The 18,511-nt window shown below is 56.4% G+C and overlaps 1 protein-coding gene across 1 annotated transcript in view; it reads right to left on the bottom strand.

Annotated features, from left to right (window-relative positions):
• Positions 1-4,135: 4,135 nt before the first annotated feature.
• LOC137466450 (helicase SRCAP-like) overlaps positions 4,136-18,511 on the bottom strand; it is a gene marked incomplete at its 3' end in the record, with an annotated part of 29,298 nt that continues 14,922 nt past the window's right edge. Inside the window, exons 5-8 of the mRNA XM_068178174.1 lie at positions 16,766-16,967; positions 15,853-15,962; positions 12,191-12,376; positions 4,136-4,323 (exon numbers count right to left, since the gene is read on the bottom strand). Coding sequence (XP_068034275.1) covers positions 4,136-4,323; positions 12,191-12,376; positions 15,853-15,962; positions 16,766-16,967 — 686 coding nt within the window. The remainder of the gene's footprint in view (positions 4,324-12,190; positions 12,377-15,852; positions 15,963-16,765; positions 16,968-18,511) is intronic.

The raw sequence follows: 18,511 nt of genomic DNA, 5'->3' as shown, positions 1-18,511 counted from the left end.
ACCTGGCGCTCCGCCCGGGGGCACCACCCAGGTCACCTGCGCTCACCTGGGGCCCCGCCCGGGCGCGGGGGCACCGCCCGGGCACCGGGGGCACCGCCCGGGTCACCTGCGCTCACCTGGGGCCCCGCCCGGGTCACCTACGCTCACCCGGGTCACCTGCGCTCACCTGGGGCCCCGCCCGGGCGCCGGGGGCTCTGCCCGGGCACCGGGGGGTACCGCCCAGGTCACCTGCGCTCACCTGGGGCACCTGCGCTCACCTGGCGCTCCGCCCGGGCACCGGGGGCACCACCCGGGTCACCTGCGCTCACCTGGGGCCCCGCCCGGGTGCCGGGGGCTCCGCCCGGGTCACCTACGCTCACCTGGGGCCCCGCCCGGGTCACCTGTGCTCACCTGGGGCCCCGCCCGGGCACTGGGGGCTCCACCTGGGACACCTGTGTGCCCACCCGGGTCACCTGCGCTCACCTGGGGCACCTGCGCTCACCTGGGGCCCCGCCCGGGGCGCCGGGGGCACCGCCCGGGACACCTGTGTGCCCGCCCGGGTCACCTGCACTCACCTGGGGCACCTGCGCTCACCTGGAGCCCCGCCCGGGCGCCGGGGGCACCGCCCGGGACACCTGTGTGCCCGCCCGGGTCACCTGCGCTCACCTGGGGCCCCGCCCGGGTCACCTACGCTCACCTGGGGCTCCGCCCGGGCGCCGGGGGCACCACCCGGGACACCTGTGTGCCCGCCCGGGTCACCTGTGTGCCCACCCGGGTCACCTGCACTCACCTGGGGCACCTGCGCTCACCTGGAGCCCCGCCCGGGCGCCGGGGGCACCGCCCGGGACACCTGTGTGCCCGCCCGGGTCACCTGCGCTCACCTGGGGCCCCGCCCGGGTCACCTACGCTCACCTGGGGCTCCGCCCGGGCGCCGGGGGGCACCACCCGGGACACCTGTGTGCCCACCCGGGTCACCTGCGCTCACCTGGGGCCCCGCCCAGGAACCAGGGGCACTGCCCGGGTTACCTGTGTGCCCACCCGAGTCAGTAGCCAGTAGTGGTCAGCAGCGGTCAGTAGTGGCCAGTCACCACTGGTCAGTAGTGGTCACCACTGGTCAGTAGTGGTCAGTAGCGGTCAGTAGTGGTCAGCAGTGGTCAGAAGTGACCAGTAGTAGTCAACAGTGGTCATCACTGGTCAGTGGTCAGCACTGCTCAGAAGCGGTCAGTAGAGGTCAGCAGTGATCAGAAGTGGTCAGAAGTGGTCAGCAGTGGTCATCACCGGTCAGCAGTGGTCAGAAGTGGTCAGCAGTGGTCAGAAATGACCAGTAATGGTCAGCAGTGGTCATCGCTGGTGAGCGGTCAGCAAGGGATCATCGCCGGTCAGCAGTGATCAGCAGTGGTCAGTAGTGGTCAGCAGTGGTCATCACTGGTCAGGGGTCAGCAGTGGTCACCAGCTGTCAGCAGTGGTCAGAAGTGGTCAGAAGTGACCAGTAGTGGTCAGCAGCAGTCATCACCGGTCAGCAGTGGTCAGAAGTGGTCAGCAGTGGTCATCACCGGTCAGCAGTGGTCAGAAGTGGTTAGTAGTGGTCAGAAATGACCAGTAATGGTCAGCAGTGGTCATCGCTGGTGAGCGGTCAGCAGGGATCATCGCCGGTCAGCAGTGATCAGAAGTGGCCAGTAATGGTCAGCAGTGGTCATCACTGGTCAGGGGTCAGCAGTGGTCACCAGCTGTCAGCAGTGGTCAGCAGTGGTCAGAAGAAGTGGCCAGCAGTGGTCAGTAGCAGTCAAAAGTGGCCAGCAGTGATCCTCACTGGTCAGTGGTCAGCAGTGGTCACCAGCTGTCAGCAGTGGTCATCACTGGTCAGCAGTGGTCAGAAGTGGCCAGTAATGGTCAGCAGCGGTCATCGCTGGTCAGTGGTCAGCAGGGATCATCGCCGGTCAGCAGCGGTCAGTAGTGGTCAGAAGTGGTCAGAAGTGGCCAGTAGCGGTCAGCAGTGGTCATCACTGGTCAGCAGTGGTCAGAAGTGACCAGAAGTGGTCAGCAGTGGTCATCACTGGTCAGTGGTCAGCAGTGGTCACCAGCCATCAGCAGTGGTCAGTAGCGGTCAAAAGTGCCCAGTAGTGGTCAGCAGTGGTCAACACTGGTCACCAGTGCTCAGAAGCGGTCAGTAGCAGTCAGTAGCGGTCAGAAGTGCCCAGTAGTGGTCAGCAGTGGTCATCAGTGGTCAGCAATGGTCAGGCCATTACTGGTCACCACTGGTCAGGTCAGCAATGGTCACCACGGGTCAGCAGTGGTCAGGTCAGCAGTGGTCACCCAGGGGTGATCACTGGTCAGGTCAGCAGTGGTCACCGCTGGTCAGCAGTGGTCAGGTCAGCAGTGGTCACCACGGGTCAGCAGTGGTCACCACTGGTCACCACCAGTCAGCAGTGGTCAGGTCAGCAGTGGTCATCATTGGTCAGGTCGGCAGTGGTCACCCAGGGGTGATCACTGGTCAGGTCAGCAGTGGTCATTGCTGGTCAGCAGTGGTCAGGTCAGCAGTGGTCAGCAGTGGTCACCACCGGTCAGCAGTGGTCAGGTCGGCAGTGGTCACCCAGGGGTGATCACTGGTCAGGTCAGCAGTGGTCATTGCTGGTCAGCAGTGGTCAGGTCAGCAGTGGTCACCACCGGTCAGCAGTGGTCAGGCAAGCAGTGGTCAGCAGTGGTCACCACAGGTCAGCAGTGGTCAGGTCAGCAGTGGTCACCCAGGGGTGATCACTGGTCAGGTCAGCGGTGGTCACCATTGGTCAGCAGTGGTCAGGTCAGCAGTGGTCAGCAGTGGTCACCACCGGTCAGCAGTGGTCAGGTCGGCAGTGGTCACCCAGGGGTGATCATTGGTCAGGTCACCACCGGTCACCGCTGGTCACTGCTGGTCACCACCGGTCAGCAGTGGTCACTGCTGGTCAGCGGTGGTCAGGTCAGCAGTGGTCACCACCGGTCAGCAGTGGTCACCACGGGTCAGGTCAGCAGTGGTCAGGTCACCACCGGTCACCGCTGGTCAGCGGTGGTCAGGCCGGCAGTGGTCACCCAGGGGTCATTACTGGTCAGCAGTGGTCAGTGACGGTCACTGGTGGTCACCTGTGGTCACCCGTGGTCACCGATGGGCACCAGCGGGCGCCAACGAGCACCCGGGAGTCAATGGGACCCTGTGGGGTGCCCAGGTGTGCCCAGGTGTGCCCCCAGGTGTGTCCAGGTGTGCCCCAGGTGTACCCAGGTGTGCCCAACGTACAACCCAGGTGTACCCAGGAGTGCCCAGGTGTGTCCCAGGTGTGCCCCAGGTGTGTCCAGGTGTGCCCCAGGTGTGCCCAGGTGTGCCCCAGGAGTGCCCCAGGTGTGCCTAGGTGGGCCCCAGGTGTGCCCAGGTGTGCCCCAGGTGTTCCAGCTGTGCCCAGGTGTGTCCCAGCTGTACCCAGGTGTGCCCAGGTGTGCCCCAGCTGTGCCCAGGTGTGTCCCAGCTGTACCCAGGTGTGCCCAGGTGTGCCCCAGCTGTGCCCAGGTGTGTCCCAGCTGTACCCAGGTGTGCCCAGGTGTGCCCCAGCTGTGCCCAGGTGTGTCCCAGGAGTGTTCAGGTGTGCCCCAGGTGTGTTCCAGGTGTGTCCAGGTGTGCCCCAGGTGTGTCCAGGTGTGTCCAACGTACAACCCAGGTGTACCCAGGTGTGCCCAGGTGTGTCCCAGGTGTGCCCCAGGTGTGCCCAGGTGGGCCCCAGGTGGGCCCCAGGTGGGCCCCAGGTGTGCCCCAGGTGTGCCAAGGTGTGCCCAGGTGTGCCCCAGGTGTGTCCAGGTGTGTCCCAGGTCTATCCCAGGTGTACTCACGTGTGCCCAGGTATGTTCCTGGTCTAGCCAAGGTGTGCCCCAGGTGTGTCCAGGTGTGTCCCATGTGCCCCCCCAGATGTGCCCAGGTGTGTCCCCCCTGCCCCCGAGGTGTGCCCAGGTGTGCCCAGGTGTGTCCAGGTGTGCCCAGGTGTGTCCCCCCTGCCCCCCCAGGTGTGCCCAGGTGTGTCCCATGTGCCCCCCCAGGTGTGTCCCCCCTGCCCCCCCTGCCCCCCCAGGTGTGCCCAGGTGTGTCCCATGTGCCCCCCCAGGTGTGTCCCCCCTGCCCCCCCTGCCCCCCCAGGTGTGCCCAGGTGTGCCCAGGTGTGCCCAGGTGTGCCCAGGTGTGCCGGGTACCTTCTCGACGCTGCTCCAGAAGTGGCGCACCTCGCGGGCGATGGCGGCGGCCACGCGGCGCAGCTTGGCCTGCTCCTCGCGCTTGGCGCGCTCCTGGCGCTGCCGCTGCTCCTCGTGGTGCCGCATCACCATCCGCACCACCTGCCGGGGAGACAGGTGAGACAGGTGAGAGACAGGTGAGACAGGTGAGGAGAGACAGGTGTGACACGGGTGTGACACGGGTGTGACACAGGTGCAACACCCCGACCCCGCTGCTCCTCGTGGTGCCGCATCACCATCCGCACCACCTGCCGGGGAGACACAGGTGTGACACAGGTGAGAGACAGGTGTGACAGGTGAGGAGAGACAGGTGTGACACGGGTGTGACACGGGTGTGACACGGGTGTGACACCCCAACCCCGCTGCTCCTCATGGTGCCGCATCACCATCCGCACCACCTGCCAGGTGAGACAGGTGAGACACAGGTGAGAACACAGGTGTGACAGGTGAGGAGAGACAGGTGAGAGACAGGTGAGACATGGGTGTGACACAGGTGAGACACAGGTGAGACACAGGTGAGGAGAGACAGGTGAGAGACAGGTGAGACATGGGTGTGACACAGGTGAGACACAGGTGTGACACGGGTGAGAACACGGGTGTGACACGGGTGTGACACGGGTGCAACACCCCGACCCCCGCTGCTCCTCGTGGTGCCGCATCACCATCCGCACCACCTGCCGGGGAGACACAGGTGAGACACAGGTGAGAGACAGGTGTGACACGGGTGTGACAGGTGAGGAGAGACAGGTGTGACACGGGTGAGACACGGGTGAGACATGGGTGAGAACACAGGTGAGAGACAGGTGAGATCACAGATGAGACAGGTGAGGAGAGACAGGTGTGACATGGGTGAGACACAGGTGAGACACAGGTGAGAACACAGATAAGAGACAGGTGAGACGGTGAGACAGGTGTGACAGGTGAGACACAGGTGAGACACAGGTGAGCACAGACAGGTGAGACACAGCTGAGAACACAGGTGAGAACACAGGTGAGAACACAGGTGAGAGCACAGGTGTGACAGGTGAGGAGAGACAGATGGGACACGGGTGTGACACCCCGACCCCGCTGCTCCTTGTGGTGCCGCATCACCATCCGCACCACCTGCCGGGTGAGACACAGGTGAGACAGGTGAGCACAGACAGATGAGAAGTGAGAACACAGGTGAGAATACAGGTGACAGGTGTGACAGATAAGACAGGTGAGACAGGTGAGACACAGGTGAGAAACACAGGTGTGACACGGGTGAGACACAGGTGAGCACAGACAGGTGAGAGACAGGCGTGACACAGGTGAGACACGGGTGTGACACAGGTGTGACACAGGTGAGCACAGACAGATGAGAGGTGAGAACACAGGTGAGAATACAGGTGACAGGTGTGACAAATAAGACAGGTGAGACAGGTGACACACAGGTGAGAAACACAGGTGTGATACGGGTGAGACACAGGTGAGCACAGACAGGTGAGACAGGAGTGACACAGGTGAGACACGGGTGTGACACAGGTGTGACACAGGTGACCACAGACGGGTGAGACAGGAGTGACACAGGTGTGACACAGGTGACACAGGTGACACACAGGTGAGAAACAGGTGAGAGACAGGTGAGCACAGACAGGTGAGACAGGAGTGACACAGGTGTGGCACAGGTGACACACAGGTGAGAGGCAGAGACAGGTGTAACACAGGTGTGACACAGGTGTGACAGGTGTGACACAGGTGAGGCACAGGTGTGACACAGGTGAAGCACAGGTGAGACAGGTGTGACACAGGTGTGACACAGGTGTGACACAGGTGTGACACAGGTGTGACACAGGTGTGACAGGTGTGACACAGGTGTGACACAGGTGTGACACAGGTGTAACAGGTGTGACACAGGTGTGACAGGTGTGACACAGGTGAGGCACAGCTGTGACAGGTGTGACACAGGTGTGACACAGGTGAGGCACAGGTGTGACAGGTGTGACACAGGTGAGACACAGGTGAGGCACAGGTGTGACAGGTGTGACACAGGTGAGACACAGCTGTGAGGCAGAGACATGTGAGACAGGTGAGGCACAGGCGTGACACAGGTGAGACACAGCTGTGACAGGTCATCAAACCCACCTGAGATGCCACCACAGGTGCTCAAGGCAACCAAAACCATCAAAAAACACCCAAAACTCGCCCAAATTTCGCCCAAATTTCACCCAAAGTTTGTCCAATTTTCGCCCAGGTGTGCCCAAGTGTCACCTGAGCTTCTCCAGGTGCCCCAAACCCACCTGAGATGCCACCACAGCTGCTCCAGGCAACCAAAAACCATCAAAAAACACCCAAAACTCGCCCCAGTTTCACCCAAATTTCACCCAAATTTCACCCAAATTTCACCCAAATTTCGCCCAGGTGTGGCCAGGTGTGCCCAGGTGTCACCTGAGCTTCTCCAGGTGCCCCAAACCCACCTGAGATGCCACCACAGCTGCTCAAGGCAACCAAAACCATCAAAAAACACCCAAAACTCGCCCCAGTTTCACCCAAATTTCACCCAAATTTCGCCCAATTTTCGCCCAATTTTCGCCCAGGTGTGCCCAGGTGTCACCTGAGCTTCTCCACGTGCCCCAAACCCACCTGAGATGCCACCACAGCTGCTCCAGGCAACCAAAAACCATCAAAACCACCCAAAACTCGCCCCAGTTTCACCCAAATTTCACCCAAAGTTTGTCCAATTTTCGCCCAGGTGTGCCCAGGTGTCACCTGAGCTTCTCCAGGTGCCCCAAACCCACCTGAGATGCCACCACAGGTGCTCAAGGCAACCAAAAACCATCAAAAAACACCCAAAACTCCCCCCAATTTCACCCAAAGTTCACCCAAATTTCACCCAAATTTCACCCAAATTTCGCCCGAATTTGGCCCAATTTTCGCCCAGGTGTGGCCAGGTGTGCCCAGGTGTCACCTGAGCTTCTCCAGGTGCCCCCAAACCCACCTGAGATGCCACCACAGCTGCTCCAGGCAACCAAAACCATCAAAAAACACCCAAAACTCGCCCAAATTTCGCCCAAATTTCACCCAAAGTTTGTCCAATTTTCGCCCGAATTTCGCCCAGGTGTGCCCAGGTGTGGCCAGGTGTCACCTGAGCTTCTCCAGGTGCCCCAAACCCACCTGAGATGCCACCACAGGTTCTCAAGGCAACCAAAAACCATCAAAAAACACCCAAAACTCCCCCCAATTTCACCCAATTTTCACCCAATTTTCGACTGAATTTCGCCCAATTTTCGCCCAGGTGTGCCCAGGTGTGCCCAGGTGTCACCTGAGCTTCTCCAGGTGCCCCAAACCCACCTGAGATGCCACCACAGGTGCTCCAGACAACCAAAAACCATCAAAAAACACCCAAAACTCGCCCCAACTTCACCCAATTTTCACCCAAATTTCACCCAAATTTCGCCCGAATTTCGCCCAGGTGTGCCCAGGTGTGCCCAGGTGTCACCTGAGCTTCTCCAGGTGCTCAAACCCACCTGAGATGCCACCACAGCTGCTCAAGGCAACCAAAACCATCAAAAAACACCCAAAACTCGCCCCAACTTCACCCAAATTTCACCCAAATTTCGCCCAATTTTCGCCCAATTTTCGCCCAGGTGTGTCCAGTGTGTCCAGGTGTGCCCAGGTGTGCCCAGGTGTCACCTGAGCTTCTCCAGGTGCCCCAAACCCACCTGAGATGCCACCCACAGCTGCTCAAGGCAACCAAAAACCATCAAAACACACCCAAAACTCACCCAAATTTCACCCAAAGTTCACCCAAATTTCACCCAAATTTCACCCAATTTTCGCCCGATTTTCGCCCGATTTTCGCCCAGGTGTGCCCAGGTGTGACCTGAGCTTCTCCAGGTCATCAAACCCACCTGAGATGCCACCACAGCTCGTCAAGGAAACCAAAACCATCAAAAAAACACCCAAAACTCGCCCCAACTTCACCCAAATTTCACCCAAATTTCACCCAAATTTTACCCAAATTTGGCCCAATTTTTGCCCGAATTTGGCCCAATTTTCGCCCAGGTGTGCCCAGGTGTGCCCAGGTGTCACCTGAGCTTCTCCAGGTGCCCCAAACCCACCTGAGATGCCACCACAGGTGCTCCAGGCAACCAAAAACCATCAAAAAACACCCAAAACTCGCCCCAACTTCACCCAAATTTCACCCAAATTTCACCCAAATTTCAACCCAAATTTCGCCCGAATTTGGCCCAATTTTCGCCCAGGTGTGGCCAGGTGTCACCTGAGCTTCTCCAGGTGCTCAAACCCACCTGAGATGCCACCACAGCTGCTCCAGACAACCAAAAACCATCAAAAAACACCCAAAACTCCCCCAAATTTCACCCAATTTTCGCCCAAAGTTTGTCCAATTTTTGCCCGAATTTCGCCCAGGTGTGCCCAGGTGTGCCCAGGTGTCACCTGAGCTTCTCCAGGTGCCCCAAACCCACCTGAGATGCCACCACAGCTGCTCCAGGCAACCAAAAACCATCAAAAAACACCCAAAACTCGCCCCAGTTTCACCCAAAGTTCACCCAAATTTCACCCAAATTTCGCCCGAATTTCGCCCAGGTGTGTCCAGGTGTGCCCAGGTGTCACCTGAGCTTCTCCAGGTGCCCCAAACCCACCTGAGATGCCACCACCACAGCTGCTCCAGGCAACCAAAAACCGCCTAAACCCGCCCAAAACTCGCCCAAATTTCACCCCGTTTTCACCCAAATTTCACCCAGGTGTGCCCAGCTGTGCCCAGGTGTGCCCAGGTGTCACCTGAGCTTCTCCAGGTGCCCCAAACCCACCTGAGATGCCACCACAGGTGCTCAAGGCAACCAAAACCATCAAAAAACACCCAAAACTCGCCCAAATTTCGCCCAAATTTCACCCAAAGTTTGTCCAATTTTCGCCCGAATTTCGCCCAGGTGTGCCCAGGTGTGGCCAGGTGTCACCTGAGCTTCTCCACGTGCCCCAAACCCACCTGAGATGCCACCACAGGTGCTCAAGGCAACCAAAAACCATCAAAAAACACCCAAAACTCGCCCCAATTTCACCCAAATTTCACCCAATTTTCACCCAGATTTCACCCAAATTTCGCCCAAATTTCACCCAAATTTCGCCCAGGTGTGGCCAGGTGTGCCCAGGTGTCACCTGAGCTTCTCCAGGTGCCCCAAACCCACCTGAGATGCCACCACAGGTTCTCAAGGCAACCAAAAACCATCAAAAAACACCCAAAACTCCCCCCAATTTCACCCAATTTTCACCCAATTTTCGACTGAATTTCGCCCAAATTTCGCCCAGGTGTGCCCAGGTGTGCCCAGGTGTCACCTGAGTTTCTCCAGGTGCCCCAAACCCACCTGAGATGCCACCACAGCTGCTCCAGGCAACCAAAAACCATCAAAAAACACCCAAAACTCGCCCCAGTTTCACCCAAATTTCACCCAAATTTCGCCCAATTTTCGCCCAATTTTCGCCCAGGTGTGCCCAGGTGTGCCCAGGTGTCACCTGAGCTTCTCCAGGTGCCCCAAACCCACCTGAGATGCCACCACAGCTGCTCCAGGCAACCAAAAAACCAACAAAAAACACCCAAAACTCGCCCAAATTTCACCCAAATTTCACCCAAAGTTTGTCCAATTTTCGCCCAGGTGTGGCCAGGTGTGCCCAGGTGTCACCTGAGCTTCTCCAGGTGCCCCAAACCCACCTGAGATGCCACCACAGGTTCTCAAGGCAACCAAAAACCATCAAAAAACACCCAAAACTCCCCCCAATTTCACCCAATTTTCACCCAATTTTCGACTGAATTTCGCCCAAATTTCGCCCAGGTGTGCCCAGGTGTGCCCAGGTGTCACCTGAGTTTCTCCAGGTGCCCCAAACCCACCTGAGATGCCACCACAGCTGCTCCAGGCAACCAAAAACCATCAAAAAACACCAAAACTCGCCCCAGTTTCACCCAAATTTCACCCAAATTTCGCCCAATTTTCGCCCAATTTTCGCCCAGGTGTGCCCAGGTGTGCCCAGGTGTCACCTGAGCTTCTCCAGGTGCCCCAAACCCACCTGAGATGCCACCACAGCTGCTCCAGGCAACCAAAAAACCAACAAAAAACACCCAAAACTCGCCCAAATTTCACCCAAATTTCACCCAAAGTTTGTCCAATTTTCGCCCAGGTGTGGCCAGGTGTGCCCAGGTGTCACCTGAGCTTCTCCAGGTGCCCCAAACCCACCTGAGATGCCACCACAGGTGCTCAAGGCAACCAAAAACCATCAAAAAACACCCAAAACTCGCCCCAGTTTCACCCAAAGTTCACCCAAATTTCACCCAAATTTCGCCCAGGTGTGTCCAGGTGTGCCCAGGTGTCACCTGAGCTTCTCCAGGTGCCCCAAACCCACCTGAGATGCCACCACAGCTCCTCAAGGCAACCAAAACCATCAAAAAACACCCAAAACTCGCCCCAACTTCACCCAAATTTCACCCAAATTTCACCCAAATTTCACCCAAATTTCGCCCAGGTGTGCCCAGGTGTCACCTGAGCTTCTCCAGGTGCCCCAAACCCACCTGAGATGCCACCACAGCTGCTCCAGGCAACCAAAAACCATCAAAAAACACCCAAAACTCGCCCCAGTTTCACCCAAATTTCACCCAAATTTCGCCCAATTTTCGCCCAATTTTCGCCCAGGTGTGGCCAGGTGTGCCCAGGTGTCACCTGAGCTTCTCCAGGTGCCCCAAACCCACCTGAGATGCCACCACAGGTGCTCAAGGCAACCAAAAACCATCAAAAAACACCCAAAACTCCCCCCAATTTCACCCAGTTCACCCAAATTTCACCCAAATTTCGCCCGAATTTCACTCAGGTGTGCCCAGGTGTGCCCAGGTGTCACCTGAGCTTCTCCAGGTGCTCAAACCCACCTGAGATGCCACCACAGCTGCTCAAGGCAACCAAAACCATCTAAAAACACCCAAAACTCGCCCAATTTTCACCCAAATTTCACCCAAATTTCGCCCAATTTTCGCCCAATTTTCGCCCAATTTTCGCCCAGGTGTGCCCAGGTGTGACCTGAGCTTCTCCAGGTGCCCCAAACCCACCTGAGATGCCACCACAGCTGGTCAAGGCAACCAAAACCATCAAAAAACACCCAAAACTCGCCCCAACTTCACCCAAATTTCACCCAAATTTCACCCAAATTTCACCCAAATTTCGCCCAAATTTGGCCCAATTTTTGCCCGAATTTGGCCCAATTTTCGCCCAGGTGTGGCCAGGTGTGCCCAGGTGTCACCTGAGCTTCTCCAGGTGCCCCAAACCCACCTGAGATGCCACCACAGGTTCTCAAGGCAACCAAAAACCATCAAAAAACACCCAAAACTCGCCCCAATTTCACCCAATTTTCATCCAATTTTCGCCCAAATTTCACCCAATTTTCGCCCAGGTGTGTCCAGGTGTGTCCAGGTGTGCCCAGGTGTGCCCAGGTGTCACCTGAGCTTCTCCAGGTGCCCCAAACCCACCTGAGATGCCACCACAGCTGCTCCAGGCACCCAAAAAACCATCAAAAAACACCCAAAACTCCCCCAAATTTCACCCAAATTTCGCCCGAATTTGGCCCAATTTTCACCCAGGTGTGCCCAGGTGTTCCCAGGTGTCACCTGAGCTTCTCCAGGTGCTTAAACCTACCTGAGATGCCACCACAGGTGCTCAAGGCAACCAAAACCATCAAAAAACACCCAAAACTCGCCCAAATTTCACCCGAAGTTTGTCCAATTTTCGCCCGAATTTCGCCCAGGTGTGCCCAGGTGTCACCTGAGCTTCTCCAGGTCATCAAACCCACCTGAGATGCCACCACAGGTTCTCAAGGCAACCAAAAACCATCAAAAAACACCCAAAACTCGCCCCAATTTCACCCAAATTTCACCCAATTTTCACCCAAATTTCACCCAGATTTCACCCAAATTTCGCCCGAATTTCGCCCGAATTTCGCCCAGGTGCGTTACCTTCCTGGCCACGCCCCTCTTCCAGCGCCGCTCCTGGGCGAAGTCGGCGGCCAGCCACTGCATCTCCTCGCACAGGTAATCCCAGTGCACCTTGGGCCGCGCCGGCTCGGGCACCTTGGGCAGGCGCCGCAGCGACCAGAACCCCTCGCGCTTCATCTCGGCCACGCGGTGCTCCACCTCGGCCTCCTGCGCAGGTGGGACAGGTGAGGGACAGGTGAGGACAGGTGAGGCAAGAAAACCCCAAAAAACGGCAAAAAAAACCCGAGATTTTATCCCAAAAATGGAGGAAATTGGGGTTGTTTCGCTGGAAAACATCGAAAGGTTTCACCTGGGGACAGGTGAGGCACGGGTGAGACAAGTGAGAGACAGGTGAGGAACAGGTGAGGAACAGGTGAGAGACAGGTGAGAGACAGGTGAGGAACAGGTGAGGGGGAAAAAAAACCAAAACAATGGCAAAAAACTCCAAAATTTTATCCCAAAAATTGAAAAATTGGGGTTAAATCACACCAAAATTGCTTTAATCGTTAAAAGAGATCGCGCCTGGGACAGGTGAGGGACAGGTGAGGGACAGGTGAGACAGGTTAGGGACAGGTGAGGAACAGGTGAGGGACAGGTGAGGAACAGGTGAGGGACAGGTGAGGACAGGTGAAGAACAGGTGAGGACAGGTGGGGCAAGAAAACCCAAAAAAACGGCAAAAAACCCCGAGATTTTATCCCAAAAATGGAGGAAATTGGGGTTGTTTCGCTCGAAAATATCGAAAGGCTTCACCTGGGGACAGGTGAGGGACAAGTAAGACAAGTGAGAGACAGGTGAGGAACAGGTGAGGACAGGTGAGGAACAGGTGAGGAACAGGTGGGGCAAGAAAACCCCAAAAAACGGCAAAAAACCCCGAGATTTTATCCCAAAAATGGAGGAAATTGGGGTTGTTTCAATCGAAAACATCGAAAGGTTTCACCTGGGGACAGGTGAGGAACAGGTGAGGGACAGGTGAGGGACAGGTGAGGGACAGGTGAGGAACAGGTGGGGCAAGAAAACCCCAAAAAACGGCAAAAAATCCCGAGATTTTATCCCAAAAATGGAGGAAATTGGGGTTGTTTCAATCGAAAACATCGAAAGGTTTCACCTGGGGACAGGTGAGGGACAGGTGAGGAACAGGTGAGACAAGTAAGAGACAGGTGAGGAACAGGTGAGGAACAGGTGAGGAACAGGTGGGGCAAGAAAACCCCAAAAAATGGCAAAAAAAACCCGAGATTTTATCCCAAAAATCGAGGAAATTGGGGTTGTTTCGCTCAAAAACATTGAAAGGTTTCACCTGGGGACAGGTGAGGAACAGGTGAGGGACAGGTGAGGGACAGGTGAGGAACAGGTGAGGACAGGTGAGGAACAGGCGAGGCACAGGTGAGGAACAGGTGAGAGACAGGTGAGGGGAAAAAAACCCAAAAAATGGCAAAAAACTCCAAAATTTTACCCCAAAAATTGAAAATTTGGGTTAAATCACACCAAAACTGCTTTAATCATTAATAGAGATCGCGCCTGGGACAGGTGAGGGACAGGTGAGGAACAGGTGAGGAACAGGTCAGGGACAGGTGAGGACAGGTGAGGACAGGTGAGGAACAGGTGAGGAACAGGTGAGGAACAGGTGAGGAACAGGTGAGCTCAGGTGAGAGCTCAGGTGAGCTCAGGTGAGCTCAGGCGATGTTTGGAACAAAAAAAGCCCCAGAACGCTTCAGAATTTTATTCCCCAGTTCCTCCCAGTTCCCCCAGTTTGTTCCCAGTTCCCCCAGTTTGTTCCCAGTTCCCCCAGTCCGTTCCCAGTTCCCCCAGTCCATTCCCAGTTCCCCCAGTTTGCTCCCAGCTCCCGCAGTCCGTTCCCAGTTCCCCCAGTTTGTTCCCAGTTCCCCCAGTCCCTTCCCAGTTCCCCCAGTCCATTCCCAGTTTGTTCCCAGTTCCCCCAGTCCATTCCCAGTTTGTTCCCAGTTCCCCCAGTCCATTCCCAGTTCCCCCAGTTTGTTCCCAGTTCCCCCAGTCCATTCCCAGTTCCCCCAGTCCATTCCCAGTTCCCCCAGTCTGCTCCCAGTTCCCCCAGTCCGTTCCCAGTTCCCCCAGTTTGTTCCCAGTTCCCCCAGTCCGTTCCCAGTTCCCCCAGTTTGTTCCCAGTTCCCCCAGTCCGTTCCCAGTTCCCCCAGTCCGTTCCCAGTTCCCCCAGTTTGTTCCCAGTTCCCCCAGTCCGTTCCCAGTTCCCCCAGTCCGTTCCCAGTTCCCCCAGTCCGTTCCCAGTTCCCCCAGTCCGTTCCCAGTTCCCCCAGTTTGTTCCCAGTTCCCCCAGTCCATTCCCAGTTCCCCCAGTTTGTTCCCAGTTCCCCCAGTCCGTTCCCAGTTCCCCCAGTTTGCTCCCAGTTCCGCCAGCCCGTTCCCAGTTCCCCCAGTTTGTTCCCAGTTCCCCCAGTTTGTTCCCAGTTCCCCCAGTCCATTCCCAGTTCCCCCAGTTTGTTCCCAGTTCCCCCAGTTTGTTCCCAGTTCCGCCAGTCCATTCCCAGTTCCCCCAGTTTGTTCCCAGTTCCCCCAGTCCATTCCCAGTTCCCCCAGTCCATTCCCAGTTCCCCCAGTTTGTTCCCAGTTCCCCCAGTCCATTCCCAGTTCCCCCAGTTTGTTCCCAGTTCCCCCAGTCCATTCCCAGTTCCCCCAGTCCGTTCCCAGTTCCCCCAGTTTGTTCCCAGTTCCCCCAGTTTGTTCCCAGTTCCCCCAGTCCATTCCCAGTTCCCCCAGTTTGTTCCCAGTTCCCCCAGTTTGTTCCCAGTTCCCCCAGTCCATTCCCAGTTCCCCCAGTTTTTTCCCAGTTCCCCCAGTTTGTTCCCAGTTCCCCCAGTCCATTCCCAGTTCCCCCAGTTTGTTCCCAGTTCCCCCAGTTTGTTCCCAGTTCCCCCAGTCCATTCCCAGTTCCCCCAGTTTGTTCCCAGTTCCCCCAGTCCATTCCCAGTTCCCCCAGTCCGTTCCCAGTTCCCCCAGTTTGTTCCCAGTTCCCCCAGTTTGTTCCCAGTTCCCCCAGTCCGTTCCCAGTTCCCCCAGTCCGTTCCCAGTTCCCCCAGTCCATTCCCAGTTCCCCCAGTCCATTCCCAGTTCCCCCAGTCCATTCCCAGTTTGTTCCCAGTTTCTCCCAGTATAAACCAGTCCCCTCCCAGTTCCCTCCCAATTCCTGCCCAGTCCATTCCGGTTCCCTCCAACGCCCTCCCAGTACAAACCAGTACAAACCAGTATAAACCACTATAAACCAGTATAACCAGTTAACCCTTACGTGCTTGGCCTGCTCGGTGATCTCGGCGGGGCTGCGCTCCCAGTATATCCCAGTATATCCCAGTATATCCCAGTATATCCCAGTATATCCCAGTATATCACAGTGTAACCATTCCCAGCCCGTTCCCAGTCCGTTCCCAGTACAAACCAGTACAAACCAGTATAACCAGTTAACCCTTACGTGCTTGGCCTGCGCGGCGATCTCGGCGGGGCTGCGCTCCCAGTATATCCCAGTATATCCCAGTATATCCCAGTATAACCCAGTATAACTGTTCCCAGCCCGTCCCCAGCCCGTTCCCAGCCCGTTCCCAGCCTGTTCCCAGTACAAACCAGTACAAACCAGTATAAACCAGTAAGGTTTAACCCTTACGTGCTTGGCCTGCTCGGCGATCTCGGCGGGGCTGCGCTCCCAGTATATCCCAGTATATCCCAGTATATCCCAGTATACCCCAGTGTAACCATTCCCAGCCCGTTCCCAGCCTGTCCCCAGCCCGTCCCCAGTATAAACCAGTATAAACCAGTATAAACCAGTATAACCAGTTAACCCTTACGTGCTTGGCCTGCTCGGCGATCTCGGCGGGGCTGCGCTCCCAGTATATCCCAGTATATCCCAGCATATCCCAGTATATCCCAGTATATCCCAGTATATCCCAGTATAGCCCAGTATAGCCCAGTATAACCCAGTATAACTGTTCCCAGCCCATTCCCAGTCCGTTCCCAGTATAAACCAGTACAAACCAGTAGGGTTTAACCCTTACGTGCTTGGCCTGCTCGGCGATCTCGGCGGGGCTGCGCTCCCAGTATATCCCAGTATAGCCCAGTATATCCCAGTATATCCCAGTATATCCCAGTGTAACCCAGTATAACTGTTCCCAGCCCGTTCCCAGTCCGTTCCCAGTCCAAACCAGTACAAACCAGTATAACCAGTTAACCCTTACGTGCTTGGCCTGCTCGGCGATCTCGGCGGGGCTGCGCTCCCAGTATATCCCAGTATATCCCAGTATATCCCAGTATATCCCAGTATAACCCAGTGTAACCGCTCCCAGCCCATTCCCAGCCCGTTCCCAGCCCGTTCCCAGTACAAACCAGTACAAACCAGTAGGGTTTAACCCTTACGTGCTTGGCCTGCTCGGCGATCTCGGCGGGGCTGCGCTCCCAGTATATCCCAGTATATCCCAGTATATCCCAGTATAACCCAGTATAATCCAGTATAACTGTTCCCAGCCTGTTCCCAGCCCGTTCCCAGTACAAACCAGTACAAACCAGTAAGGTTTAACCCTTACGTGCTTGGCCTGCTCGGCGATCTCGGCGGGGCTGCGCTCCCACAGCCAGGGGGGCTCGGGGGGTCCGGGGGGGCCCTCGGGGGGGGCCCTCGGGGGGCGGCGCCGGCCGGGGGGGCCCGGGGGGGGAGGGGCTGCCGGGGGAGCCCCCCGAGGACGAGGCCGGGGACACGGGGCTGGAGCCGGTCATCCTGCCCGAGGGCACCTGGAATCGGGGCAAAATCGGGAAAATTTGGGAAAAATTCGGGAAAATTTGGGGGTTTATAGGGGAAAATATCGGGTTTTTAGTGGAAAATTTGGGATTTTGGGGGGATTTCAGGGGGGTTTGGAGACACAGGGCAGGAGCCGGTCATCCTGCCCGAGGGCACCTGGAATCGGGGCAAAATCGGGAGGTTTTGGGAAAATTCGGGGATTTTAGGAGAAAATCTGGGGTTTTTAGGGGAAAATTTGGGATTTTTAGGGGAAATTTTGTGATTTTGGGGAGATTTTCCAGGATTTTGGGGAGATTTTGGGGGAGTTTCAGGGGGGTTTGGTGACACGGGGCTGGAGCTGCTCATCCTGCCCGAGGGCACCTGGAATCGGGGCAAAATCGGGAGATTTTGGGAAAATTCGGGGGTTTTAGGGGAATTTTGGGGATTTTAGTAAAAAATCCGGGGTTTTTAGGGGAAAAATTGGGATTTTGGGGGGATTTTCAAGGATTTTGGGGGATTTTGGGGGGATTTCAGGGGGGTTTGTGGTCCTCAGGGACACGGGGCTGGAGCCACTCATCCTGCCCGAGGGCACCTGGAATTGGGGCAAATTCGGGAGATTTTGGGAAAATTCGGGGGAAATTTGGGGAATTTTGGGGGTGTTAGCAGAAAATTTGGGGTTTTGGGAGGAAAATTTGGGATTTTGGGGGGATTTTGGGGGGATTTTAGGGGATTTTGGGGGGATTTGGGGTCCTCAGGGACACGGGGCTGGAGCCGGTCATCCTGCCCGAGGGCACCTGGAATTGGGGCAAATTCAGGAGGTTTTGGGAAAATTCAGGGGAAATTCGGGGAAAATTTGGGATTTTAGGGGAAATTTTGGGATTTTGGGGGGATTTTCCAGGATTTTGGGGAGATTTTGGGGGAGTTTCAGGGGGGTTTGGTGACACGGGGCTGGAGCCGCTCATCCTGCCTGAGAGCACTGTAAGATTTGGGGGAAATTAGGGAGATTTTGGGAAAATTCGGGGTTTTTAGGGGAAATTTGGGGATTTTATCAGAAAATTTGGGGTTTTCAGGGGAAAATTTGGAGTTTTTTGGGAAAAATTTGGGATTTTGGGGGGATTTTGGGGAGTTTCGGGGGTTTAGGGACCCCAGGGCTGGAACCGCTCATTCTGCCCGAGGGTCTCTGTAGATCTGGGGGAAATTCAGGCGATTTTGGGAAAAATTGGGGTTTTTAGGGGAAAATTTGGGATTTTGGGGGGAAAATTTGGGATTTTGGGGTGGTTTGGGGGAACTTCAGAGGGATTTCAAAGAATTTACAGGAAATTTTTCAAGGAATTTCGCTGGGATTTGGGAGGATTTCAGGGCCAATTTTGGGATTTTTAGGACAAAATTTGGGATTTTAGGGGGGTTTGGGGAGGAAATCCGGGATTTGGGGAATTTTTGACGGAATTTTAGGAGAAATGAGCGGAGTTTTAGGGGAATTTTGGGGCCATTTTTGGGGATTTTGGGGCCATTGCTGGGGGTGGATTTTGGGTCATTTTTAGGGGAATATTTGGGGAGA

The sequence above is a fragment of the Anomalospiza imberbis genome, unplaced genomic scaffold (assembly GCF_031753505.1).
Source record: "Anomalospiza imberbis isolate Cuckoo-Finch-1a 21T00152 unplaced genomic scaffold, ASM3175350v1 scaffold_214, whole genome shotgun sequence".
In the NCBI taxonomy this organism is placed as follows: domain Eukaryota; kingdom Metazoa; phylum Chordata; class Aves; order Passeriformes; family Viduidae; genus Anomalospiza; species Anomalospiza imberbis.
The sequence above is the reverse complement of the archived record's forward strand: the minus strand, read 5'-3'. Positions and strand labels throughout refer to the sequence as shown.